We start from the raw sequence: 27844 nt of genomic DNA, 5'->3' as shown, positions 1-27844 counted from the left end.
GTGCTCTCTGAGCACCAGGATCAGGGTCCAGCCCCAGGCACACTCGGGGATGAGCGGCCACAGGGAGACCCTTCCCTGTACGGGCGTGGGGAGCAGCGCCCGCCGAGCCGGAGGCCCCGCGCTCCCAGGGCCGCCTCACCCGCTCCAGGGCAGGCCGGGCAGGCCGGGCAGTCCCGCACCGAGACACGGCCCCGCACCCGTCCCGCCGCCGCTCCCGCGCCCTCGCCCGCGGAGGAGACGGGGCCGGCAGGGACAGCCACGCTCGCCAGCGGCCGCTGCTCACCTCGTCCCCGCAGCCCGAGAGTGCGGCTGTCCCAGGAGCGGCCTCACGCCGCCCTCCCGGCGGTACAGGCAGGCGGGCGGTAGCGCCGGGCACCGGGGCAGGCGGAACCGCCTCATCAGCCGGCGCCGTCATGTGATAGGAGGGCTCGGCTACGTCGTAGGGAGCGCCGCCGCCTCCCTCCCATCCTTCCCACTCTCCCTCCATCCTTCTGTGCCCGCAGCCGCCGCCGTCCCTGCCTGCGGGCGCTGCCGGGGCAAGGTGAGCGCACCGGGCGGCGCGGGCGCCGGCGGGAGCCGCTGAGGGAGCGAGGCCGCCCGGGTGCAACTGTGAGTTCGGGGGGGGGGGGGCGGGACCGGACCGGAGCGGACCGGAGCGGAGCGGAGCGGGTTCGGAGCCCGTCCGGCCGCCGCCGGTCCGGGGCCCGCTGTGCGCCCTGTGGAGCAGAGCTTGCAGCGGCACTGGGGACCTGGGAGGGCTCCGGGCGCTCGCTCTGGGTCGGAACTGTCTTGGGACAGCTCACTGTCATCTGAAATGTATCGCAGTGGTTCGGGAAGTGTTTGCTGAAAAGTCAAACCTGGTCATGACTTCCCGTAAATGTTTCTGAAGAACAGACGCGTATTTTTGGTGCTGCACGTCGTGTCCCGCAGGAAACGTGGGAACGAATGAAACTGAGCAGGAAACGCGAGCACAGCATGGAAGCTCGTCCTTCAGCAATAAATGAAGGAACAGAGCTGTGTCATTTCCATCTGCTATGAAAGTTTTCCTTATTGCTAAAAGTCGTTATGATCACTTTGGTTGTATTTTTAAAGGGGCTCCTAAAAACACATTTTGTGAAGTAGTTTTGCTTTCCTTGGGCCCAATCTCCTCACCTGGTCATAATTGCTTCACTATTTGTGACTGTTTCATTCTTCAATAGTGTTCTTCAGCTGTTCTCCATAAGATCACACTTCCCCTGCCTGCTCACACAGGTCACTTCTCAAACTCAGTGTACATGCTGAAAATTAATTCTGTGCGTTTCTTTCATTTTACAAAGCTATGGATAATTTAGATTTCATTATTTGAAAGATTGGAGAGTATGCTTAAATATCCACAAATTAAACTATCAAAAACATGAATATAAACCACTCTGGATGCGTGTGTGTTTGTTTTTACAGGTTATTAATGGCGCAGCTGGTTTCTTCATCAGGATTTCTACTTGCAGTAACCTAAAGAGTAAGGATCAGAATCAGACTGCAGGACTTCTGCTCCTCTGGTACATCCAGCTCCACAATGGTGGATTTTCTGGCTGAAAACAATCTCTGTGGTCAGGCAATTCTTCGGATTGTTTCCTGTGGAAATGCCATCATTGCAGAACTTCTGAGACTTTCCGAATTTATTCCTGGTGTTTTCAGGCTAAAGGACAAGGCTGATCAGCAGAAGTATGGAGATATCATATTTGATTTCAGTTATTTCAAGGTAATCCTTTTATTGTTCAACTTCTTAAAGCATTGCTGTCCCACATGAGGATGTTTTGGGTTGTGAAACAGCCATTCCTGACTATTGTGTTTATTACTACTACATCTTGCAAAATGAGTCATCTGGCCTGTGAATTTTGATAGATACCAATTATATAAAATGTGAGTATTGGATTCTGGGGAGGTAGTAGTAGTAGTAATTCCTGCAGGAGGTTCTGAGCCTGCATGGTTGGTTGTTTTCCTTCAGAGCAGTACTGTGGGCAGTATGCCCATCTTTCTTCTGTTAATCTGTAGCTTATTCTTTGCAGCCATGAAAACTGCTTTCTCCTTTCCTGTCTGACAGTGCTGTGATTGTTCTTCCTCTGGACTTGTCACATGCACTGAATAAATAAATAAATAAGTCAAGGAGAAGTATCCATGGAAAGTCTTTATTTCCCTTTCAGAATTAGGCTTGCAGTACTAAGTTCCCTCTGTCATTTTCCAGCATGATTAAGAAGGAACAACAGAGACTGTAATCTGACTTTATTTGGACTGTACAATACAAGAAATGGTAATAATAAAGCAAGGCAGGCACTTCTAAAATTTAATTCTATTTCATTGTAGTAAAAGTTGTAAATTTCAGGCACTGTGAGGCTTAGATACTGAAAATCCAGAGCACAAATGATTTCGCAGTTACCTTAAATCTAAGTGCTTGGTAGAAGTCTTTTTTTTTTGTAACACAAATTACTTGAAAATTTAAAAGCAGATAGCTGTAATTGGTGAGAAATACAGTAATCCTTAAAGCCTCAGTATTTTTGAATGTTAAGAAAGCATAAGTGTGCTGTTTAAACCAAATAAATCCACAGAAGTCATACTGATAAAGCAGAGATTAGAGAATTTATAGATATTTTTACTGCAAATGCACCCCTTCTGTATATGTGCCTTGGTTTGAAAAGACAGATGTGTGCTAAGGAAGGCAAGAGCCTCCCCTAAAATAGAAAATGTAAACCTTCTACCTCCAAATTGTTATAAATTTGAAATTAAGGGGGGCTCTAGGGAATGATGTAGGAGCAGGAATAACAGTTCTAGGGAAGAAAATAACAGTTATTAGGGAAGAAAATAAAAACAAAATAAATAATGCAGTAAAACAAAACAACACTGACAGAGTCAGAATATGACCTGACACCCTGTGGGTCAGGGTGTTGGTAGCAGTCCAGTTGGAATGGTGGCTGTAGCCCTCCTGGAGTGGCAGATGTGGTTCTGTTGGAGCAGTGACACTGTAGAAAGGTGTAGTCTTCCTCTGACAAACCAGTGGAAGAGGCAGCTGCACCTCTGGGAATCCAATGGAAAGGCTGCCCTGGTGTCCCAGAATCACAGATTATATCCAGGTAGGAATGCTTGGCTCCTCCCCCTGGGTGGAGCATCTCACAATGGGATGCTGTAGTTTGTAGCAGCCATGGGGAGACACTCACTGGCCCATTAACAGCAGATGCCTCCCCCAGGGAGGATTGGTGTGTGGAAGAGATAAAGAAAACTGCCCAATTAACAGAAGATAACCGCCACACCTCTAACAGATGGCAAATAGAATACACATTGGCTTGCAATCTAGGACAATGCACAATTCTTAAAATTAATTAATGAGGAGAGATTTGAGATTTGAAAAGTTGAAACTATTTACTTTGTCCATTTGAACGATAACGGCAGTTCGGCACCTGCTTTTATCCTTTGTTTTATGTAGATATTTTGCACACAAAGAGAAGCAGAAGAGTACTTTTTAAAACTCAAATTGTCAGTTGGGTATTTTCAATAAAATTCTAATAATACTTCCAATGAAACTTTAGCATTATTTTCATTTAGTTGGTGATGGTAAGGTTGCATGGTGCTTATGAGAAATATCACAGTGGTAAAGGGTTAGGAAAGTTGTACTATTGCTTTAAGGAAGTCAGGTTCTTCATCCCAACTCCTTTTCCCCCATGATTGTTAATGAGAAAATTTCTGCATTAATTCAGGAGTCGTGTGCTGAGCTAGATGTAGAGTCTTTGGAAAAAACATGTCTTATATTTTCAAGCAGTTTGAATGTATGAGAAGGTACTAAGCTTTGTGACCCCTCAATGTTATAGTTTCTATCTGAGAAATCAACCAGAAGAAATGTGTAAAGGAAAAAATTCCATCAGGGAGATGGCACACAGAAAGCACCCAGTGCTTTCAGATGTATTGGGGCTTTACTGAAAGCATTGGCTATTCTTTTCCATTGGTTATATTGGATAAATCATATTTAAAGTCATTACAGATTGTAACAATGTGTAAAACTCATCTTTATGGAATCAATATTTAACCATAAAGTAGGTTAGAAAACTACAGATCCTTGTTTTGGTAAGAAATGGTAACTGGTTTGCACACGGGGGTGGTTGTACATGGTCTGTGTCCTACTGTAGAGAAGTCAAGTGGAGATCAAAGTCAAGTATTGTCTATAAAGGTGAGCTTCTGTTTTTCAGGGGCCTGAGACATGTGAAGGCAAACTGGAAGCCAAGCCTGAGTTACTGGATTTAGATGAAGAATTTCGTGAAAACAACATTGAAATTTTGACAAGATTTTATTTAGCTTTTCAGAGTGTACATAAATACATTGTAGATTTAAACAGGTATGGTGTCTTATATACATATGGATTTTCAAAGATCAGATTACTGTTTTGTCTTATTGATGAGAAGCTTTTTCCTTAGAGACCCAGTATACTCCTTGTTGAAGCATATTCCAGCTAACCTGGGTTGCTAGAGTGAACACTAATGTTTACTCCCACAGTTCCCTACCAGGGAACTGTGGGAGTAATATATGACTTGAAAACATTTAACCTCTCTACCTCAATTCCTCAATTGTAAATTTGAGTTAGTTTTTCTTTATCTTAGAGATTGTCCTGAAGATTTTTTTTTTTAATAAAAGGAGAATCCATATGATTAAGCTATTTTTTTGTCTTGCAAAACAGAATATCAGATAGTTTGGGGTTTTTTTAACTTTCATTGGCATTATTTTCTTGAACTTAATTTTTCAGTGAAGTTGCCATATTCTCAAGTTTGCCTCTCTGACATGTAAAAAACAAAATTAAACTTCATTAAATGCTGTAAGAAAAAGTTACTGAGAATCTTAAACATGAGAGTTGGTCTTATTATTGATGTTATATGAAAATATCAAATATTTGATATTACTTATTAAGTAATGTTACTGGAAAATCCTTTAATAGGAATAAATCTTCTGTTAATTCAGGTGAACATAATCTATTTCTGGCTCTACCTTCCAAATTGCTATTGAGATCAATTTATGGTATTTCCAGGAGGTATACTTAGGTAACTTGAAAATATGACAGTTTTACTACATTATTGCATGGCAGCCTTCCCAGGCTGTATCCACCCGTAAGAGGATGGAGCTGTAAGCTGCCAGGTATCCTACAGTGTCTTTCACATACACCATCAGCATATGGAAGGAAACTTTTGCCAACTGGTTGGCACTAGCTAGGGGTTCCAGTCTCTCTTTTTTAGGAGAGCCTCTCTTCTTCTTTGTCTGAAAAATACCATGCTGCTTGTTCTAGGGAAATGTTCTGATGCATCTGTTGACTTTCAGAGAAAATGTCACTGATTGAGTTCTATTTTGAGAGCAAAACAGTCAATGACCAAAGTTTTTGTCGTGATTCCTAGATATTTAGATGACCTCAATGAAGGAATTTACATTCAGCAAACATTAGAAACCGTCCTCCTTAATGAAGATGGAAAACAGCTTCTAGTGAGTATTGACTAGTTTTGTACTAGTAGAAAATTAACACACTCAGTAAGAGCCAAACTAGACAAAAATTTAAGTTTACCAAATGTGTGGAAGTGCTGTGGCTCACTTCAAGGAGGACAAAGAGCAAAAATCATCAGCCTTTTCATGTTGTGTTGAGTACGTAGTTGACATTGGGTTAGTTTGCCAATACATGTTTTTCTTAAATATTGCTGCAAAATTGTGTTTATGTGATTTTCTTTCTTCATTCTTTCCCTTTCCAAACAGTGTGAAGCCCTGTATTTATATGGAGTCATGCTACTGGTCATTGACCAGAAGATTGAAGGAGAAGTCAGAGAAAGAATGTTGGTTTCCTACTACCGCTACAGGTCGTGTATACAGGTGTACAGGAGCACTCAAGGCTGAGATGTGTAACCTGCAGTATATTCAGTAACCTAGGTCATTGAATTAAGATAAATGGAAATATTGACACCTTTTTCATCAACTGACTTTCTACAGATAATTTAGCAGAACTCTCTGAATATCAGCAGAACTCCTTGCTTTAGCTTTTAGCTGTGTTTGCAAGTTCAGCTGCAAAATGAGCAACAGATTTTTCATTCTGTTGCAACAGACATTTGAAGTCCACAAATAAACTTTTAGCTAAAGCTTTTAGGCTACAAGGGCCAGCTGTGAAAGTGTCACAGGTTCCCAAACATGCAAGGAAACTTCATGAAAAGTCCTGGCTACCTAGGTGACATATGTGTTGCAAGTCAGACTTCTTGTAGCACTTTATTAGGTAAATCAGTAACAAGTTTTACAGAGGAGGTTCTCAGCATCAGGGTATAACAGCTGGGGGCTTAAAGGGTATCAGTGCAAATCCTTCCACACATATAAAATGCTGCTTTGACTATGTTTATGCCTCCCAGTATATAATGAGAGATTCTTCAACTCTGGAATGCAAAAGTGAATTGACAAGGGGAATTCAGAAATAGGGAGAAAGAAAATGAAAATTTAAAAAACAAGGAGAAAAAAAAGAAGGGAACAAATTCTTCTCTGAATATAAAGCTCCTTCTTTCTGTTTCTGAGTTTAATTTTCTGTTTGTGCTTTTTCTGCTTATCTGGAATTTCAGTATGGACATTCATCAGTGTCCTATATCATGATATTAATGGAATAAACAATCAAAAACCTCCTTTAGACTTCAGCATTTTTTCATTTTCTTGTGAGAAGGGCGTTGCCACAAGGGGTGGGAGAAAAGGAAATTACTAGGTCATATAGCTCATACTCTTGTTCCTCTTTTTTTGTAAAACAGTGCAGCCCGATCCTCTGCTGACTCCAATTTAGATGACATTTGTAAATTGCTTCGAAGCACTGGATACTCGAGCCAGCCTGGAGCTAAAAGACCTCCAAACTACCCTGAGAGTTACTTCAGCAGGGTTCCTATAAGTGAAACATTCATTAGCATGGTTATCGGCCGCTTGCGGTCAGATGACATTTACAACCAGGTAAGCCACCCTGAGATAAAAGAGGGCTTTGAAGGGGAGCATCAGTTTGATTCTTAGGTCAATTGCTCAGCCATGAAGTACAGAAAAAAATAAATGACAAAGGTTGTAGGGACTCTTGAGGTCAGCTGGTCCAACCTGCTCAAGCACAGTCAGTTGGAGCAGGTTGTACTGGGCTATATCCAGTTGGATTTTGAGTATCTCCAGAGGTACAAACCACAGAACCTCTCTGGGCAATCTGCTGCAGTACTTGGCCAGCCTTGCAGCAAAAAGCACCATTTTTGTTTAATGTCTTATGATTGGACATATCTTACTTGACTCATTTACAGCATAGTAAAATCTTACTGTAGCCTGTTAAAAGTAGCACACATCTACACCGTCAACTTTTACACTCTGGAAATACATCTGGTAAATATGCTCTATGAGTAAGCATGTCTAGCTTACCTAAATAAATTTCTTGCCCCATAGTATCTATAAACTGCACTCTTTAATGTATCAGGTGGTTTATGATGCACTGTATTATGTTCAGCTTTGTTTTGTTATTTTTTTTTGTTTTGTTACTTTTTCCAGGTTTCAGCATATCCATTACCAGAACACCGCAGCACTGCCCTGGCTACTCAGGCTGCTATGCTCTATGTGATACTGTATTTTGACCCTTCTATTCTTCACACTCAACAAGCAAAAATGAGAGAGATTGTGGATAAATACTTTCCAGATAATTGGGTAAAAATTAATTCTGTTTTAAAACTGTTCCCTGTATTTAATGTTATAAGAGCAATAGAAATTATTGTTACATTATCTTTTATAGAAATGTAATAATAATCTAAAACTAGAACAGATTCTTCTCTGTGGAAATTTTACTTTGTTCAGACTGAAGCAGTCCAAGTAAAGCACTTTGGATAAGCATGGAAGGCTGTCCTTTGAAAGTGTAATTTATTGTCTTAAATGCTTCAGTCAACTACACTCTAATATCATCAAGATAAAGTAAGTCCCAGGAAAATGTGTGATGGAATTTTAGGAATCTTGTAGTCCAGCCTTCTCCTCAAAGCTAAATCAAGCTGCTCAGGCCTTGCCCAGTTAGCTTTGGAAATGTCTAAGGTGAAGACTCTGCAGCTTGTATGGACACCTGTGGCTGTGCTTCATCACTCTCATGGTGAAGAATTTCTTCCTTCTGTACCACTGGAGTTTCCTTTGTTCTAGCTTGTGGCTGTTGCTTGTCTTTTCACTGTGCACCTCTGAGATGGGTCTGGCTCTGTCTTAGTCATAACTTCCCTTTAGGTAGTGGAAGACCACAGTCAGATTCCTTTGACATCTTTCTTCCAGTTTAAGCAAACCCTGTTCTTGCATACTGGGTCCCCACAAGTGTGTTGGTGGCCTCCTGTTCACCTCATTCCAGTTTGTGCATGACTGTCTCATACTGAGGAGCCCAAATCTGGACCCATTTCTCTCAATGAGACTCCATGAGAGCTCACTAGAAGGAAAGATTCACTTCCCCCAATCTGCTGGCTGCAGTCTGGCATAGCCCAGTGTCTGATTATTCTTTGTTGTCATAAGGCTGCATGTCTGATTCATGTTTGGTTTGTCCAGCAGGACACTTAGGTCCTTTTCTGCAGAATTGTGACACAGGCAGCCAGTTGTGTTGTTGCAAGGGTTTAGGTTTGTCCCAAGTGCAGGATTTTGTAATTTCTGACTTTCATGTGGTTTCTGCTGGTGAATTCTACCAGAGTGTCAAGAATGCTGTAGAGGGCAATCCTGGTCCCAACAAATTATCCCACACTGATGTTCTTTGAAAACTTGTTTAAGGATTAGCTCTGTGCTATTGTCCAAATAACATAGAAGTTAAAGCTGTCACTGTGTGCTTCTATAGACCTTTTCAGGTGTAGTAATTAAAATGGAATTACTGTGTTTCAGTACTGAGATTTAGGATTTCCATCCAGAATCCCTAGTCTGCAAAAACTGCTGTTGAAATAGGCTGGCATATAAGAATGGAGTCCCTGGGTCATCTATATCAAAGGGAATCAGACTTAACAAAGAAACTACACATTAATTGTGTATCTGTTGGTTTCAAGTTGTATTCTCCTGTACCTTAAATGGAGCAGTGAAGCAGGTAGGGAAGAAACTGCAATAGCTGGCTATTTCAGTAGACATTAGAATCCCTCTGTTTCTGGAGAACTACAAGCTTATTTTTAGAAATGAGAACTTGGACACTGCAAATTTTTGATTATGTCAGCGTTTTATTAACTTGAGTTCATAGTACAAATTGATCTTTTTAGACATCAGCTATCTTCTTGTGGTCAGGTATGGATAAGTGAGCTGCATCATACAAAATACTCAACTCCTAAGCTGATTTCAAATTATTCTTAGCAGTTGAAGTGTAGCCTTTTGAGGAGCTGTCATCCACAGGAAATAATGAGCTTCACTTCAACAATGTGTGAGAGATCCTCATATCAGCAGACCTGGGTCCCATTTGCCTTTACTTGACACTGCCAGAAGAGCTCAAAGGCTGACAGTGTCCCCTCAGTGTGATCATGCCTGTATGGAGGAATATTGGAGCATCACTATGACAAAACTCATAATCCCACAGCTCTGTACATCCTTCATCTGTCAGTAAACCAAGTCTTCTGTTTTTAATAAATTATCTTACAAATACTTGTTACGTACTCACCGTTCTGTATTTTTAATCATGCTTAAACTTGTGCAAGGAGTCTGACATCAGTTTCTTTTTGCTCCTCAAAAATCATACTGTTTAATCTTAATTTCTTTCTGTTGTGGCACTGTGAAAGATGCATTACAGTTTAATTTGGTCCTTTGGGCATCCTCACAGTAAGATTAATTAATCTCATTTTACCCTCCCTATCATAGTTTTTTTTCCCCAGTTGATTTTATCAATCTTCTTTAGAGCATCATGGAAATGAAAAATAAATCATGAGTTCATGGAGAGAAAAATTCAATGTCATATATAGCGAAAAAAAAAATTGAGTATCATATATAGTGACTGAAAGAACTGTCATCTTGTTTTCAGACCTAAGCTTCTAAATAATTGTGTGCCTTTTGTTTCAAAGTCTTCTTCTTGCTTTCCAAAGGTGGTACACCAAAAAGTACTGCTACCAAAAAAGTTCAGGTATCTCTTATTTATACCCACAGCATATCCCTTTCTGTCATATTGCTAAATGTAAACCTTGTATTTTTCTTAATAATAACATAAATACAACTTGTTTTCTGCTTCCAATTTTAGGTCATTAGCATTTACATGGGAATCACTGTCAATCTGGCAGAAGCGTGGGAACCCTACAAAGCTGCTAAAACTGCCCTCAACTACACACTGGATCTTTCAAATGTCAAAGAGCAGGTACATAAGCCAGCATTAAGTATTTTTAGCAAGATGTGTGGGCATCTGAAATGTATGACATCAATAATGCATGGATCTTTTCTTCCTGCCTGCAATGTATGTGCCATATTGTCTGGCAAACTTGGGGAATATGAGTAGAAATTTTTCCTTCATCTTTAGGGAAGAAGTTAACCAAGTTGAACTCAATTAATAATAAGTGTGGAAGGGGCTCAAAGCTGGTCTGTGAGCCAGAAGGGGTTAGTGAAAGAGAGGAGCTGATAAGAGTTGCCTTTGCTCCTGAAAGGAGCTTTACCAAGGCTGTCAGCCTAGAAACAAAGGAGAGAGAGAGAGAGAGAGAGAGATAAACACAGGGCAGGCTGCCTTGCTCCAATGAATATTATGTTACTTTATTCTACTTTATATTATTTATACTTTATTCTGACTAATGAATAAGTATAAGCTTTGTGAAAGATTATAAAAAGACAGCATGCTATAAAATAAATCTAGAGGAGCCTTCTTAAATACAGTGTGTTCTTCAGTTTGTTATGACCAACAGTGACAAATAAGTATCTCCATTCTGTGATACGTTTTTGTTGTTCTTTCCCATTAGGCAATAAAATACTAGTACCATTTTTTAGGAATAATTCCTAGAGAGTATTTAAGTGAATATATAAAAAGTCTGCATTTTTGAAACATTATGCTTCCTGTGTAGCCTGGACTCTGGAACTACTTTCTGTGGGAACATATGTGCTATGTGTGCAGGCTGTTTCTGACATAGGAAAACTGCTTATCAAAGTCTTCTCTCAGCTCTGCGTGTCTGCTTTTAGCTTCTGGGTCTCTTTGGGTCATTCCAGTGTTTTATTCCTAAGGGTTTTCACCCTGACCACCTGTGAGAAATACTTGTGCAACATCAACTTCTTGTATTTCTCACTTTAATTTGAGGGCTATATAAATCCTAGACAAGTATTGCCTTGCTTTAAAGTTTATCTTGCATCCTTTGTCATGCACTTGCAGTGTATAATACTGCCTACTAGTAATGATAATAATTTTTATAGCACTTTTGTTAACTGTGTGCCCACTAAGCTCTCAGGAGCATGGTGTATTCCGTTTGAGGCAAGGATTCTGTTGATGCAGGCGTTGTGTGTTTCAAGGCCAGCAGGTACGCTGCAGTGACGGAGCGAGTGCACTCGCAGGTGCAGCAGTTCCTCAAGGAGGGCTGTCTGAGGGAGGAGCTGGTGCTGGACAACATTCCCAAGCTGCTGAATTGCCTGCGAGACTGCAACGTGGCCATCCGCTGGCTGATGCTGCACACTGCAGACACCAGTAAGGCACTGCTGAGCTCTCAGTCCTGCTCCACTGCGGGGGGAAGTTCAGTTCTGCTGCTGTTGAAGTCAGCAGTTTCCTCTGCTGTTTGCAGGAGATTGTTGAGCTGTTGTTCTGCAAATAGTTTCCTAAAGCCTTGTCTGAAACGGCACATGCGTTTCCTCAGTTCTTGTGAGCTGAACACGGATACAAAAATCAGTAGAAGTCATGATCTTGTTGAATAATATTCTGCAGAAAAACATCATTCTGAAAGTTTTACCTAGCTCCAAAAAGAAAGCAGTGGCCAGCTTCTTAAAATGTTAGTAATTAACAGGTTGAAACTGAGGTTTTTGTTCTGTTGAACTGAAATTCAGCTGAAACTGTTGAGTAATGTCTCTCATGTGAGTTTGGGTGTGTAAACTGACCTATTTAGACATTCCCTTATTTGAATGCTTGTGCTGTCTTTGAGGCTTCTTGATATGCAAGAGGGCTTCTGTTACACCTTCATACAATTTTTGTAATGGTTTTAGAAATACTGATCTTGGGGCTTCTTGATCAGAGGGACTAAATTCACATTTAGTTTCAGAAGCCTGCAGAAGTCTTAAGAAGGCTGAAGCACCACCGAAACCCTAATTATATTCTATTCAAAGGAATAGTTAGTCCATGTAAATGGAAAACAAGTGGGGGTTTACATACCAGAGCAAAATTTTTTTGCCTTCAAGCTCTTAAAAAAGAATGTATTTACAAAGATTGAAAAGTTTGGCCAAATTCTGTGTAACAGTGGAGAAATGTTGTCTTTCCATTTTCAGCTTGTGATCCAAATAACAAACGTCTCCGCCAGATAAAGGATCAAATTTTAACAGACTCAAGGTACAATTCCAGGATCCTTTTCCAGCTTCTTCTGGATACAGCTCAATTTGAATTCATTTTAAAAGAGGTAATGTGCTGCAAACCAGAGTCTTCTAAGATATCTAACCTGAAAAATTCACTAGGTATTTTTAAAAGTGGCTAAAAATAAAAAAATCTTCATTGTACTGTTCTATAAAACAGTACACTTCTGTCACTGGATGTCCATCACACTGTCTTACTGTTTTTAATTTTGTTTTTATATTCTGGCAAGATCTTGAAGTGATGTAGTAATCACTTAGTCAGTTCCATCTGTTTTCAGTATTTTATTTTATCTATTGTGATATGCCTCCTTGCCAGTTTTGTAAACCAAATGCTTTGGGTTTCAGTAGATGTTCAAGCAGATGCTGTCAGAAAAACAAGCGAAATGGGAGAACTATAAAAAAGAGGGATCTGAAAGGATGACTGAGCTTGCTGATGTCTTCTCAGGAGTTAAACCTCTTACTAGAGTGGAGAAAAATGGTAATTATTAAAAATTATACTGTGGGGGGAAAAAGTTATTTCAATTTATGTTTCTAAAGTCATACCAAAATAAAATACATGAGTCTAATAGTAATAATATAGGAACAATTTTCATGTCCCTCAGCTGCCAAAGAGGGCTCTTTAGCTCTTGTCTTGTTTAGGTTTTCAGCACATATTTCATATGTAAACAATATTTAGGTACCTAATATTTAGATGGCCCTATTTTTAAAACTATTTTTCATTCCTTTATTTAGATATACCAGTTAAAATTATAAAATATTAGTTCACTTCTGTATGTATAATGGAGCTCACATTACCATGTTCTATGTACAAAGGAGTGAGAAGACCATGCCCATTAAATTTAGGGATGGTTTAATGTCTTCCCTAATTCTTTCCCTGGCTGTAACCTGGATTTCAATTGTATCAGCATTTTTAAAATAAGAAAACCTTCTTTTACTTGTCCTCTACACAGAGTGGTGTTCTCCTAGTTCTCTAAGGACTTAAAAGTTGAATCTGTGCTTCTTTCCAAATTCCTTGCACTGTGTTTTGAAACACCTATTTTTTTCTCTTGAACTGGTGAAAATAAGATTTTTTTTAATGCCCATTTATGTTGGTAGGTGTTTTTACTGTTGCATGTGAAATTTACCTGAGCATTTGCCACTTTACAAGTGTACATGTTAAAAGACTATAAATGTACCAGTGAAATAAGAACTTGTAAAAATAATCTCCTGTATGTATAGCTTTTTGTTTCTTTTGACTAGCAAGTTCCCTGTATTTTTGATGCCTATCATATATGCAGAGATTTCATTATTTTTTTCTTAATTCTTTCACAGAAAATCTACAAGCTTGGTTCAGAGAAATCTCCAAGCAAATAATGTCTCTGAACTATGATGATTCCACTGCAGCAGGCAGAAAAACTGTGCAGCTAATACAGGCTTTGGAAGAGGTATGGCAAAGACATTTTGAGTTAAATGACCTTGTTCTTCTGGAACAGCAGCATTTTTTACACATGTACTGACTTCTGATAGCAGAGATGCACAACAGATTTGAATTTTAACAACTGTTGAAATCTATTTGATCTTTGCTGTTACATATCTACAGTAAGCAGGAGTTTTGTATAAACCTTGGTGTTGTGAAATAAGGGATATAGTATGAAAGGTCATGCTACCTTTAGCTGAGGGTTTGTAGGTTTTTTCAAAGAAATTAATTCAGTATTTAACATTATTTGGCAATATTACTCATTTTTTAGAAATGCTGAAAATAAATTAATTTGAAACTTAAAAGAGTGTTTTGAAAGGCAAAATAAAAAAAAAATCTGTATTTTTTCTGTGTGTGCTTCTTCTATTTCCAGTATATAAAAGAGTACTCAGAATGATGTTTCACAGTACACCTCCTTTAATAACTTTGTGAAATTTATTGTTAATACACTCCATAACAGGCCAGGATTGAAGTGTCTTACTGCTGCTAGCATCCAGAAGTAATATGTCAGTTTACTGATTGTGTTTCTATTGCTGTCCTTAAAGATGAATAGAAAACAACAAAAAAAGAGTCCTTTTATGAGTTTTACTTGTTTGTTTTTTAAATATAGGTCCAAGAGTTTCATCAGCTGGAAAGTAACCTGCAAGTTTGCCAGTTTCTGGCTGACACCCGCAAATTTCTCCATCAGATGATCCGAACTATCAACATTAAAGAAGAGGTCTTGATCACCATGCAGATAGTTGGTGATCTTTCCTATGCTTGGCAACTAATTGACAGGTATGTTAGCAGGAACTTTTTCTTCCAGTCAGTAACCATTTGTAAAACTTGTGGGAAATCACATGCATAAATGTTATTAGGGCTATCAACGTTCCAATTTAAAAACAGTCTTGAAGCATTGTTCTGTGAGTTGTTGAGTATACTGAATTACAATCAGCTTGAATAGGAATTAACATCCATCCTTCTCAGGTTGTTAACTGCAGGTTAAATTATAGTGTAACTTCTTACTGTCTATCCTGTTCTAACTCTAACAGCTTTGTTAACTTCCTGTCTCCATCCTTTAGTCTTATTAAGTGTTCTCCAATATACTGGAGTTCATTTTTCAACCAAAAACAAATGAGGAAAGACTAATGCTCAAAACTCTGTTTCCGTGGTGGGATTTTGCTGACCTGCTGCTTCATCCCATGGCTGTTCACCCTCCCTGATGCCTCATCTTTTGTCCCACCTCTCCTTTCTCACATAGAGTTTTTCTAACCAGTATCTCTTCAGACCTAAATTCTCCTTTAGTGAAGTTTGTTAGTGATCTCCTGTGCCATTTACACATTACACTGGTGCTGTTGACATACAATTAAACAGTTGAAAATAACAGTTCCAGGGGAAGAAACTGATTTGTTTTGTTTGTTTCCTACCCCAGCTTTACATCTATTATGCAAGACAGCATAAGAGTCAGTCCATCTATGGTAACTAAACTCAGAGCCACTTTCCTAAAGGTAAGTAGGAACAACACTGAACATACTTGAGCACTGCAGCTCAATTCAAGCAGTTTGTTTAAAAGGCCTTAAGCTCTGAAATCAGTTAAGACTTCCTTTTACCAGATCTTCTATGTCTAGTTTTTTTAGACAGTATTAAATTAACTCAAGGTTAGTTTTAAGGAAAATAAAACCAAGTTATGCACGTTTTTATAATGCAACAGTTGTGTTCCTGCTGTTAAGCAAATAAGTCTCTTGGCCAGCCTCTACTCATTACAGTTGTTTTCTGGGGGCATTGGTGCACAGATGGGATCTTCTGCATATGGATCAGAGCAGGCTGAAGGAATTTAAAAAGTTATGTTCTCTGTTCCCTTTGTCTGTTGATGAAGCTCTGGCTTCAGATGAAAATATCATGTGTAGAAATAAGAATAGGGATTAGTGTGAGTGAGGATATAAAATTACAACTGAAATGTCCCATGCAGCTATTTAGATTTTAACAATCTTAGGGAAGGTAGCCTGATGGATTGTTGGACTTCTTTGACTTTTAACAATTTTTTTTTCTCTTGGAAAGCATGGTATAACACTGCCCCTTAGGAAGAATCTAGTACTTTGGGTTGTAGGATAAGAGCCTGAGCAAGAGAATTCAAGCATATAATTTTCCTGAGAAAAGCAAATGTGGAGTTAAAATGTTAACATTATTTCTAGCTTGCTTCTGCTCTTGATTTGCCACTTCTCCGCATCAATCAAGCAAACAGTCCCGACCTCCTCAGTGTGTCCCAGTATTACTCTGGAGAGCTGGTCTCCTATGTGAGAAAGGTGGGTGCTCATAAGGCATAATTGCTTTGTTCTCTCATTATTTTTTCCTAATTGAGGATTATTTTCTTAATAAGAATATTCTGACTCTGGGTGTTTCTTCTCTCATTTACAAAGGTTCTACAGATAATTCCAGAAAGCATGTTTACATCTCTTCTCAAAATCATAAAGCTCCAGACTCACGATATTATTGAAGTGCCTACTCGCCTTGATAAGGACAAGCTACGAGATTATGCTCAGCTGGGACCACGATATGAGGTGCAGTTAAAACAGGGAATTCTGAAAAAGCAAACCTTATAGGTGGCCAACTTTAACCTAAGTTTAAATCTACACAGCTCCATAGAGTTACAGTTTAACAGTGAAGTTAGATTTGTTGACTTAAAGTTAAACTGACAGGTGTTATTGTGAGCATTCCTTAGGTTTCACAAGGACAGATGAGTAACTTTTGAGCTTCTCTTTGTAGAAGTTTAAACTTTGAATCTTGTAGAGAAGGAGAAAAACAAAAGCTAAATAAATTTATAAATGAGCATAAATATATTTTTATTTATTGGAGGGGATGGAACCCTGAAAACCTGAGTCTGAAATGAAGCCCTCCACATTTGGCATTCTTGTTCCAAGAGGAGAAGGTCAAAGACTGAATAAGCCAGCAAGGTTAAGCTTTTTGCTGTTCTCAAATGAGGAGAGGATGAAGGCATGTTGATTTGACCAGATAAAGCTGCTGTTGCTCATTTAGTCTCTGGTTTTTCTTCTGCATTGTAACCAGTCTGGAAGAGTGAGCAAACATCAAAATTACGTGGTTTTATTTTCAGTAGAGGAAGATGCAACACAAAAACCTGAGCAGATCAGTAAGTCTTTCTCCCAGAGAATCTAATAATCAATTAAGATCCCAGCTTTTCCCTGGAGATTTTGCCGAAGTGCTCACTTGTTAGATGTTTTCTGCAAACAAGCTGTGATCTCTAAGCTGATGTTCAGTCCTGAACATTAGGTTTAGCTCCCCCATGAGACTTTTTAAAGTGAGTCTGGCTTGTGTGTGGGTGGGAGTGAAGGAGAAGGCAGTGTTCAGTAATGCTGTATTTTGAGACAGTAAAAGGAAAACAGATTATACTAAAGTTGTTTTCACTTCCAATTTCTGTTGAACTGTAGATCTGAAGGGTCTTCTCTATTCTGTATTGTAAACACCTGAAAGGCAAAAGACTGGCTTGTCTGAACTTTGAGCATAAGGATAATAATAACTGTAAATAATTGTAAAACTTCAAGTGAACGTGCTACCATATTAGATCAGTGGAAATACTGAGGTGGACTCACGGTGGCAGCAGGCTTTATTATAGAATAACTACTGTGACCTGTGTTCCCAGCCTGCTCAAAGGTACCAGCTCAGAGTTTTGTCCATAATATTTGTGCACACAAGATACGGCTGGTCTTCCCTTCTGTAAGCCCTCTGAAGCCTCTGAGAGATACTTGTTCTTTCCTACTGCTAATACACTTCTATTTATCTGACTAAAAGAAAGGTAACTTTATAAGTCAGTCTAGAAGAAGATGTTGTTGAAAGTTGAAAGTATATCAGTGCAACTTATTTAAATCTAAAATAGGAAGCTACCAATGGGAAACGCAGATTTTTGTTTTAGAGTAATTATTTACATCTATTGAATCCCTTCAGTGAATTTCTTTTTGTTACAGGTTGCCAAGCTAACCCATGCAATTTCAATCTTCACTGAAGGTATCCTCATGATGAAAACTACTTTAGTTGGTATCATCAAGGTAATGATCCATTATTTCAATAGGAAAAGGTTGTTTGGTGGCAATTAGTACTTTAGCACAGATTTCAGCACAATATATGAGACCTCAAGGAAAAATAAAACAATAAGAAAATAGAAGTTTGCATGCAGTTTTCCAACAGTGATGCCTAAATTGGCAGCCAGATAAGAACTATATTTTTTCCAGGTTCCTAGGAACCCACAGTCCCTATTATTAATAGATTCATCCACTGTACTTGATGATCATTGGAAGTTTTTCCTGTTGGAAAACTTTTCTGAAGAGCTGTTTCTTCCATTGGTATAATCTGTCCTGCAGTTTTACATTAAGGCTGCATTGATACCTCTTTGAGAACTAGAAGCAAGTATTCTTGAAGAAACATACACTTCTTAATGCATACTGGCTTCTTAGAATTGTACAACGTTCTCAGCAGATCATGAACAAAATTTGAATATGGGAACTACAAACCTTTGCCTTTAACTTAAAGAAATAATTTATTCACTAGTAGAAGTATGTAAATTGTTTATTCTTTGAACAAGCTCTGGTGGTTAAGTGCATCTGTTAACAGTGCTTTCCTGTTTATCAAAAGTATTTAATATCTTCCTAGGTACAAAATAAATCCTTGATATTTTTAATACCCTTCTGACTTTAAAGGAAAAGTGTTTATTCTACTTAGGTGGACCCAAAACAGTTACTAGAGGATGGAATAAGGAAGGAGCTGGTAAAACGGGTGGCCCTGGCTCTTCACAGGGGCCTCATCTTTAATCCTAGAGCCAAGGTTGGTTCAATTTTTATCTACCTTTTATTATACTGCCTTCTAAAAAATAATTTATGCTTTTACATGCAGATTTCCTTTTTGTAAAAATAGTTTTGGACTACTGAAGGTTATTTGGAATTCTTTATTTGATGTTCAAATGAGTTTATAAACTGCCAAGTGTACATAGAATTAAAAAACATCTTTTTATTCTATTCCAAAATGTCCTGTCAATTCTGAATTCACAGTACTGCCTTTGTCTGTGATGATTGACAGGTTATATAAGCCAAGTAAACATAGATAGGCATTGATAAAATAAGGAGTCACTCCTTGTTTTGATCCTGTCCAGATTGTTGAATCTTCTAGATCAATCAATAGTACCACTGAAGGCAAAAATAAATACAAAAAGATGGAGGAAAAAAATATTTAGTAAGAATTAATTCAGATATCAAATTTTGATAAATTTCTCAATGCTTTTCAGATCCAGCTGGACCACAGTGAAATGCTCTAGAGGTTGTTCTCTAAGGGTATTTAGAAGCCTTTTACATTTTCTTTGAATTCTCTATGTTCACAGTTCTGGTTTTATCTTTTTGTTCTTGTTTGTCTCCAGCCAAGTGAACTCATGCCCAAACTGAAGGAAATGGCAGCTACAATGGATGGGTTCCATCGATCATTTGAATATATCCAGGATTATGTCAACATATATGGTTTAAAAATTTGGCAGGAGGAAGTGTCTCGTATTATTAACTACAACGTGGAGCAGGAGTGCAATAACTTCTTAAGAACAAAGGTGCTACTCAAACCCAAAAATAACAAAAAAGTTGATAAATGCCTTTAGAGTTGGCTGTTAGAACCTGTGACTGATGGAGCATGTGTACCCATGGTTCATACCTCTGTAACTTTAACTGAATGTGCTAACTATTGTGTAAAACTGCCCCGTTTATTCTGAAATGTTGCAGCATCTCCCCTGCATTATTTGTACATAAAAGTACCCAAAATAGAATATTTTAGTATATTTTTGTAATAAGATTCATTCTTCTCTTTGCTTTATTCTGTTTTTATAGTGCTCTGCTATGTGTCATTTACAATATTGTGTTGCAGTGTGCCCCTTTTAAATCAAACAAAAGGAAAATTTCTAAATTAAAAAGGTGCAATGGGAACACTACAAATTACTGTAAAACTTATTTTTCAGATTCAAGACTGGCAAAGTATATACCAGTCTACTCATATTCCTATACCAAAATTCACACCTGTGGATGAATCTGTAACATTTATTGGTCGTCTTTGCAGAGAAATCCTGAGGATCACAGACCCAAAGTAAGTAGTTTTTGTCACCATGCATTGGATAGCTCCAATTCCACCACACACAAACTAAAATACAAGAGATAGGTTTTCCTTAGCTGTCATATCTTTATCTAAAACCAGATTTACCCAGTCCATGCTGTACATTTTAAAGGTTAGTCTAGAAAAGTGCTGATTTTAGTCTAAGAAGGAAAACAGTGTGTTCAAGAAATGGAGGAGAGAGAAATCAGGGACGAGTGACAGAGCCCTGGTGGAGAGAGGAATAGGTAAACATCACTGGAGATATTTGGAGAGTCTTTCTCATTTGTCTAAGAAAGGTAACTCATTACTGAGAGTATCACAGGAGCTATCTGCAGCTTTTTCTGAAGTTGTTTGCTGATTTTTTCCCTCAGAATCACGTGTTACATCGACCAGATGAATACCTGGTATGATATCAAAACTCATCAGGAAGTAACCAATAGTCGTCTCTTCTCAGAGATCCAAGATACTTTGGGTACCTTTGGTCTCAATGGCTTAGACAGGCTGCTGTGTTTCATGATTGTAAAGGAGCTGCAGGTAATTTTTGAACTTCAGTTTCTCAAGGCCACAGTGCTTTGTTGTTTAATAATGAAATTTTAAAAAAAATCTGTTCATTACTGAAATGGTAAAATTAAATCAAAAGCATTTGAAAAATGGTTGTTCAACTGCAAAAGTGAGAATTTCAGTTACAGATAAAATTATGGAAGTTGGTGCTCTTAAGTAAATGTTGCTGTGTAATTCCAGGTTGTGTGGGGATGCTTTCTGAAGGTGTGCACTGTGTGTGTACTTAAAAGTTGATTTCAGGTCATCTTCTATTTTTCTGTCTAGAATATCAACAAAGATTGTTTGGGTCTACCATGATGCTTAAGGTGTCAATTCTGTGAAATTACTGTTTCCCTAGTACCTGTTATGTGAAACCAAGTTTTTTTTGTTTCCTGAGAAGAATCTAGTTCTAGCCTGGTTAGAGATTTTAGGGGAAATAAGTATCAACAAACACAGTTCTTCCTGAAAAATTGAATTACTACTTGTCCAGAGTGGATATTAGATACTGACAAAGGGGATCTTCTTAATGTCCTAACATTGATTAACATAACTCCAAAAAGCAAAAATTGTAACTACGCAATTCCTCAACTCTTCATCTATGGAAACAGTCTTTCTGCTGTTAAAAAATGTGGCTCCAGTGCCATCAAGATTAATCATAGAGTGCATGTGTGATAATTTTACTTACTTCTTTCTTTCTTTTATTTAGAATTTCCTGAGCATGTTTCAGAAAAATATATTGCGTGACAGGTCAGTACAAGACACCTTAAAAGCACTCATGAGTGCTGTCAGTCCCCTCAAAGGAATCATAGGTAAGTGCTTACTGGTTAACATGGAAGGGAGCAATTGTCTTTGTACTCTTGCATTTATTTCTCTTCTTACTTGTTCTTTTTTTTAATGCCTCACCCTTCTTCTTTTCTCAGCAAATTCAAACAAGGTTTATTCTGCAGCTATTGCAAAAACACAGAAGATCTGGACAGCTTATTTAGACTCCATAATGAAGGTAGGTTCATGTGACTTATTGTTAGCCAGAATTCATTCGAGGCTCTTTGGTTATATTGGCCCCTCAATTCAGGAGGGACATGGGGGTGCTGAAGCATGTCCAGAAAAGGGCAGCAGAGCTGGTGAAGGCTCTAGAGGGTAAGTCCTGTGAGGAGCAGCTAAGGGACTTGGGGGTGTTTAGTCTGGAGAAAAGGAGGCTCAGGGGGGACCTTACCACTCTCCACAACTCTGTGAAAGGAGGCTCTAGCCAGGTGAGGGTTGGCCTCTTCTCCCAGGTACCAGTGACAGGACAAGAGGACATGGCCTCAAACTGCACCAGGGGAGGTTGAGGTTGGACATCAGGAGGAATTTCTTCATAGAAAAGGTTGTTAAACATTGAAACAGGCTGCCCAGGAAGTGTGGAGTCACTGTCAGGTGTTTGAGGACAGACTGGATGTGGCACTCACTGCCAGGGTTTAGTTCACAAGGTGGTGTTTGGTCATAGGTTGGAATCAATGATTTCAGGGGTCTCTTCCAATCTTAAAGGTTCTGTGATATTTTAATCTCCTTATTTTACTATGTTGTATTATATTGACTTGGAATTATGTAGCATCACAAGTGAAGCAGGCTTGGGTTTGCAAGAGCTCCTGAGCTTCATTTGTGTGGGCACCTCATACTCCACAAAGTGCTTAGCACTGAGTTTCATAAGAAATCATTCACCAAAAGCAGAGTCTGGCACTAGAGATCTGATCTGGGCAGACAAGGTTAGTGTTCAGTGCCAGGAACTCTTGGGCTTCCTCGCAGTGCCTTGTGACCATGGTATGCCCAAGGATAAAGTTTGGAGCAGTAGCATTTCCCAGACTTGCCTTGCCACAGAAGGCATTGTACTGTGCTGAGGATTTAAACAAGCTGTCCCACTATCTTCCTCTTTATCTTGTCTCTGTAATGATATATGGGGAGCAGCATTTCTCAGAGTGCTGTGGAGGTTTATGTTACTGGAGTGAAGAGGAAAGGGCAGGGAAGGAGAAGGTTGACTGCAACGAGCCTCTCTGATGCTTTTTTACCCTGCTGTGCTGACCTTAAGATGTACAGAGAGGTGGGAAGCAGAGTGCAGGCACTTTCACTGACCAATGAAAAGCATTTTCACTGACCAATGAAAGTAACTGGGGTTTTATACCTGGTACCTTTTTTGTGCCCATTCCCTTTGGCCTCTACCTGTGACCAGGAACTGTGTGTAAACTTCAAGCACTGTGACTACATCTCTGCTCTGAGTGCACTGTGCAGTTGGGGTCAGTCTTTAGCTGACTCTTCCTTCATTGCATTCAGTATAACACACCACCCTTTTTGTGTTTGTGTCAACAGGTTGGTCAGATGCAGATTTTAAGGCGACAGATTACCAATCAATTAAATTATTCCTGCAGGTTTGACTCCAAGCATTTGGCTGCTGCTTTGGAAAATCTCAATAAGTAAGAAGCAAAATGTGCTGAAGAGTTGCTTGTATCTCTGTGATGTAATTGTTATCAGCTCAGCAATCCTTAAAATCTAAAATGAGAAAAATCTATAATTACAAAATCTAAAATCTATAGCAAAATGTGGCATCTGATTTGTGTGCTGGTTTTTGTTGATCAGTATTTGAATTTTAACCCAGCAAAAACATTAAAAATAAATACTTGCTTGGCAAGTAACTAGTTTGAACATGCAGTTTCTCATAGCATTTGGTTATACCTGGTTCTGAACTCATATTTAGATGAGAAAAAGGAACAGAATATGTGTGGTGCTGATTTTGAATCAAATATGATGTTTGTAAAAAGGTACTCCAGAGAAGGTGTTTTACTCTTGATTGTGGCCATGTAGAGGTTTTTGTATCTTTGAAATTTTTATATTAATATGACATGTGGGCATCATGTAAGGTTTATTTGGGGATAATTTTTAAAATCATTTAATATAATCTGTTTTCCTTTTAGAGCAATACTGGCTGACATTGAAGCACATTATCAGAACCCATTACTACCTTATCCTAAAGAAGACAACACTCTTTTATATGAAATCACAGCTTATCTGGAAGCTGCTGGCATTCACAATCCATTAAATAAGGTCAGGCATACATTCTGGTGCTTGGTGCAGTTTGTTTTGTTCTATTTTTTTTCTTTCTATTTTTTTTTAACTGAGAAAAAAAATAATATGTAGAAGACCTGTACTACTCTTTTTTTTTCCCCCTCAGATCTACATAACAACAAAACGTCTGCCATATTTTCCCACCGTCAACTTCCTATTCCTCATTTCTCAGTTTCCCAAACTTCAGTACAACAGAAATTTAGGTAATGTGTAAGTTGCTGTTTGTCTAAATCTAATTAAAACCTATGTGAAATTATCTGTAGAGAAGATAGTAAAATTACCTGCATAGAAAATACACAGTTCCTGACTTTATCAGGTCAGACAGTTTTGTTATACTATTTAAGCCAAATACAATAAGGTAGGAAACAGAATCCAGACTCCTGGGTTTCTCATTCTATCCTGTGCCTCAGTTAATATCATTAAGCCATTCACCATGGAAGACATGCAGTTGTTACATTAGTTTTGGACTTTCTTGTGTGAGCAAGCAGAAGGGGAGACAGCAAAAAAAGCCATGAAGAGTACATTACCTAAGTTAGCCTGTGCTGTAAGAATATGTTCTGGTTTATAAACATAAACATATATGTATTGTTTTGGGCTTTTTCTGTGCAGGAGTGGTGTGCAAGCGGCCAGCTGATCAAATTGACTGGCTGCCTTTGGTTCTGGGGCTGCTTACCCTGTTGAAACAGTTCCACTCAAGATACACAGAACAATTTTTGGCTCTGATTGGTCAGTTTATTCGTTCAACGATGGAGCAGTGCACAAGGTACCCATGTTTTACTTTTTACCCAAGTATCTATCACCTCTGTGAAGAGGACTTCAGCAGTGAAAAAGCACTGCATTTTCAGCATTTTTGCTAGCAGAGTATAGTTGACATTTGCAGTCTTTCAGTACTTGAAGGGATCCTATAAAAAAGGTGGAGAGGGTCTTTTTACATGGGCAGACAGGGATAGGAAAAGGGAGAATGATTTAAACTAAAAGAGGGGGGACACTGAGATTAATGTTAGGAGGAAATTCTTTCCCATGAGGGTAGTGAGGCACTGGAATGGGTTTCACAGAGAAATGGTGGATGCTCCTCCATACCTGGAGGTGTTCAAGGCCAGGTTGGATGGGGCCCTGAGAAAACTGGTCCACAGAAAATTGTCCCTGCCCATGGCAGGCCTCTTGTAAAATCATGATCTTTAATGTTCCTTCCAGCCCAAACCATTCCATGATTGCATTAGACAATAACAACAATATATTTTACTAAATAGAAGATTAAAACAGAATTTCTATTTGTAATGGAAACACATGACACCTAATAGAAATGATGTTATTTGAAGGCTGGCATTTTCAGGTAATTTAATCCAAGTAACTGGTTGATAAGTAAGAGTGTGATCTCCATGGTGGTTTAATTTTAGCCAGAAGATTCCAGAAATGCCTGCTGATGTAGTGGGTGCCCTCATGTTCCTGGAAGATTACATTCGATACACCAAGTTACCAAGAAAGGTAAGAAAAAATTCCATGTCTCTAAATATGCCCCTAAACACCCCAACCATTTTCCCTGGAAAAAGGAGCAAGAAATGTGTGTTCCCACTCCACTTCAGCCAATTAAGGGATCTGGCCAGGGAGACACTGCCCACGCCCTCCATTTGTACTACAAATGAGCCAACATAACAAATAACAGCTCAGGGTCCTGCTGATGCAGAAGCAGCCCTCGTTTGTAGAGTTCAGTCCCATTACTACAGGAATAAATAGATGAATACTGATAAATGAAGGATTTCACCTTTGTGCTAATTTCAAAGCAGTCTGTTAAATTTAATCTTCAGTGTATAATGCTGGGGGCTGTTGGGAAGGAAAGGAATAAAATAGAAGTTCCAAGGTATTTCCAAGTAATACTAAACAGTATTCTAAACACAGGGCAAAAAGCTAATTGGATAGTCCAAATTTTGGTGAAACACTGTATCCAGTCTTTCCTTCACTTCCTGCCAAAGGCTGATTTCCCAGGCAGCTTCCTTGTCTCACATGCAAGGGAAATGCTAAAAATCTACTTGTAGAGAGACTTTGTTTCATGTTTAAATGCAACTTAACTACATTTGAAGATAATATATATTCTTTATATATAGTATTCAAAATAAGTCATAATCCTGATTGCTATATATAGGCTGTACCTCCGTGGTTCTTGAGTAAACATTCAATGGCCATTTCCCAGCTTACATTCACAATGAGGAGAGTGAGTTTCTTCCAGTCTCCTCTTCCCAGCCCACAGTTCTGTGTGGTGGAAGGTCCCTGTGTCAGTCCTGCAGCTGCAGGTGATGCTGTGTGGAGCCCACAGGGAGGACAGCAGCATTCCTCCAGTCCTACTCTGTTCCTGTGTCCCTGGCATCTCCTCCCAGCCCTGACTGGGCTGTTCCTTCCTTCCTTTGAGCACATCCAGGAGCACATCCTGATGCCAGGGTGGCTCAGGTCAGTAGTGTGTGTGCTCCAGTCATGGATCTGGTATGCTTGTAATGGATGAATGGACAACAAATGGATAATGCAAATGCCCCACTGTGCCCTCCTGTGTCCCTCAGGTTGTTGAAGCACACGTGCCAAGCTTCATTTTTGATGAATTCAGAACTGTTCTATGAATATGGAGATGGACCAAGACTTTTCACCAAACCTGAAATGAGGCTTTTCTCCAAACCTGAAATGAGGAGTTGGGGCCTGAGGGTGAGGCAAGTACAGCTGTTCAGAACTGTGTCTTTTCTTTGCTTCAAGGCAGTGCCTACAGCTGTCTCTGTGAAATGTAACCATCAGCACTAGTCTATATAACCCTTGTTTAAATCTTGGCATGATACACAGCGTGTATCTCCTCTAAACAGTGTACATTTTGTACTGCACATTATAAATGCTGCATGTAATTGTTTATGTAAAAATCATTTAGGTTTTTTGTTCTGAAGAACTATCTGTGGAAGTTTGACTTTTGTATCAGAAATGAGCAATGAAATTGAAAATAAAGGTGTTGGATAGTTTACCAGGACTGATGATTCTAAATACAATTTTCTTTTTAAAAGAACCAGAAGTATGCATATACAGTGTAAAGAGGTTTGATGTCTGCCTGTGTGCTACAAACAGTGTAATTCTATAGAGGACATAAAATAATTATTTGTTGCTGAAAAGTCCTGTTAGGCTAATTAAAGGCACAAATATTAGTGTAACTGTAACATTTCTAATGTTGGGGAACAAGATGTTTAGTCACATAATTTTCACTCATGGTACATGCAATGTCCCAGCCTTAAGGGGAAGGGAGCACCCAAGATTCACAGATGCTCATGGTCTAAAGGAATGACAGAAGAGGGTCCATGAAAACTCTCAAAGTTTTATTAGTAAATTACCCATTTCACATGGAAATTGATATGTTAGTCCCTGACCTCCTGCCTAAGCACACAGCAGTGGGGCTTGGAAAAGGAATGGGATCAAAGGTGGGGTGATGAGGGGGATAGAGGAAGAGAGATGGTTGAAAGAGGGGGAGAGAGAGAGAAAGAAAGGAAGAAAGAGAGAAAAAGAGATCACCAGTCCTGGCTCCAGCACGGATCCAGCTGATGGCGTGTCCTGGGCTGCACACCCAGGCTTTGTGGGGGTACTTTTTTATAGATAAGTTTTTCCCACCCTAGAGATAACTTTCTTGACTGTCTTGTGCTTATCTCCATGAGTCAGAACGAGGACATTTGTCTCCCATTTCCCTTCCTCCTATGCCTCCTTTTGCAGCCACAACAATCCTTGGCTGTTATTGCCATAATCCTTGATGGCTCAGTTTTTGGAGTTTGCTACATGCACAAGCCCCCTCATCTTCCAAGCTTCCACAGTATGGAACATTTTACACCTGGCTTGATTATCTAGCATGGGGCTGCTGTGCAATTGGCAGCAGGGGCTGTTACCCTATCAGAGGGAGAGCCTGGTGATTATCAGACTGAAAAAGAGGAGGCAGAGGCCACAGCTAAAGGGAAAGTCCCATGTTGGGGGTCTGTCCAGCCCACACTCCTGCTTAGAGCAGGGCAGCTGGCACAGGGTGCTCAGGGCCACAGCCAGTTGAGTTTTGAGTATTCCTTGGATGGAGGAATACTGTCTATTCCCACTGTCTCTCTGGGTGATCTGCCCAGGTGTTTGACCTCCTAAACAGAGAAAGAAGTTTTTCTTATGTTCAAA

The 27844-nt window shown here is 39.3% G+C and overlaps 2 protein-coding genes across 4 annotated transcripts in view; one reads left to right on the top strand and one right to left on the bottom strand.

Annotated features, from left to right (window-relative positions):
• NSMCE2 (NSE2 SUMO ligase component of SMC5/6 complex) overlaps window positions 1-502 on the bottom strand; it is a 128856-nt gene extending 128354 nt beyond the window's left edge. The window contains exon 1 of the mRNA XM_054635660.2: window positions 284-502. Coding sequence (XP_054491635.2) covers window positions 284-487 — 204 coding nt within the window. The 5' untranslated portion in view covers window positions 488-502. The remainder of the gene's footprint in view (window positions 1-283) is intronic.
• On the top strand, window positions 398-26672 carry WASHC5 (WASH complex subunit 5). Of its 3 annotated transcripts, none has more exons than XM_077188890.1 (29): window positions 398-541; window positions 1438-1738; window positions 4212-4357; window positions 5403-5487; window positions 5752-5852; window positions 6774-6966; window positions 7534-7686; window positions 10199-10312; window positions 11443-11614; window positions 12403-12530; window positions 12832-12961; window positions 13795-13907; window positions 14550-14716; window positions 15351-15426; window positions 16111-16221; window positions 16336-16476; window positions 17896-17976; window positions 18647-18748; window positions 19335-19514; window positions 19917-20041; window positions 20419-20581; window positions 21294-21396; window positions 21508-21587; window positions 22928-23031; window positions 23530-23659; window positions 23787-23883; window positions 24290-24443; window positions 25078-25165; window positions 26230-26672. In XM_077188890.1, exons 2-29 carry the CDS (start codon window positions 1553-1555, stop codon window positions 26284-26286), a joined length of 3480 nt encoding a protein of 1159 aa, XP_077045005.1. In that variant the 5' UTR covers window positions 398-541; window positions 1438-1552; the 3' UTR covers window positions 26287-26672. The 3 variants fall into 3 exon arrangements, with proteins under 3 accessions (XP_077045005.1, XP_054491624.2, XP_077045016.1); XM_054635649.2 differs by having other exon boundaries at window positions 448-609; XM_077188901.1 differs by lacking the exons at window positions 398-541; window positions 1438-1738; window positions 4212-4357; window positions 5403-5487 and having other exon boundaries at window positions 5808-5922.
• The last annotated feature ends 1172 nt before the right edge of the window (window positions 26673-27844 follow it).

This window comes from Agelaius phoeniceus, chromosome 1 (genome assembly GCF_051311805.1).
Source record: "Agelaius phoeniceus isolate bAgePho1 chromosome 1, bAgePho1.hap1, whole genome shotgun sequence".
NCBI lineage: Eukaryota > Metazoa > Chordata > Aves > Passeriformes > Icteridae > Agelaius > Agelaius phoeniceus.
The sequence above is the reverse complement of the archived record's forward strand: the minus strand, read 5'-3'. Positions and strand labels throughout refer to the sequence as shown.

Excerpts from the sequence above, each read along its gene's own strand:
- WASHC5 (XM_077188890.1), top strand. The coding sequence starts at position 1,553 with ATGGTGGATTTTCTGGCTGAAAACAATCTCTGTGGTCAGGCAATTCTT. Across the intron at positions 16,222-16,335 it reads TGGTCTCCTATGTGAGAAAG|GTTCTACAGATAATTCCAGA; the intron begins GTGGGTGCTCAT and ends TCATTTACAAAG. Across the intron at positions 21,397-21,507 it reads TCCCCTCAAAGGAATCATAG|CAAATTCAAACAAGGTTTAT; the intron begins GTAAGTGCTTAC and ends TTCTTTTCTCAG.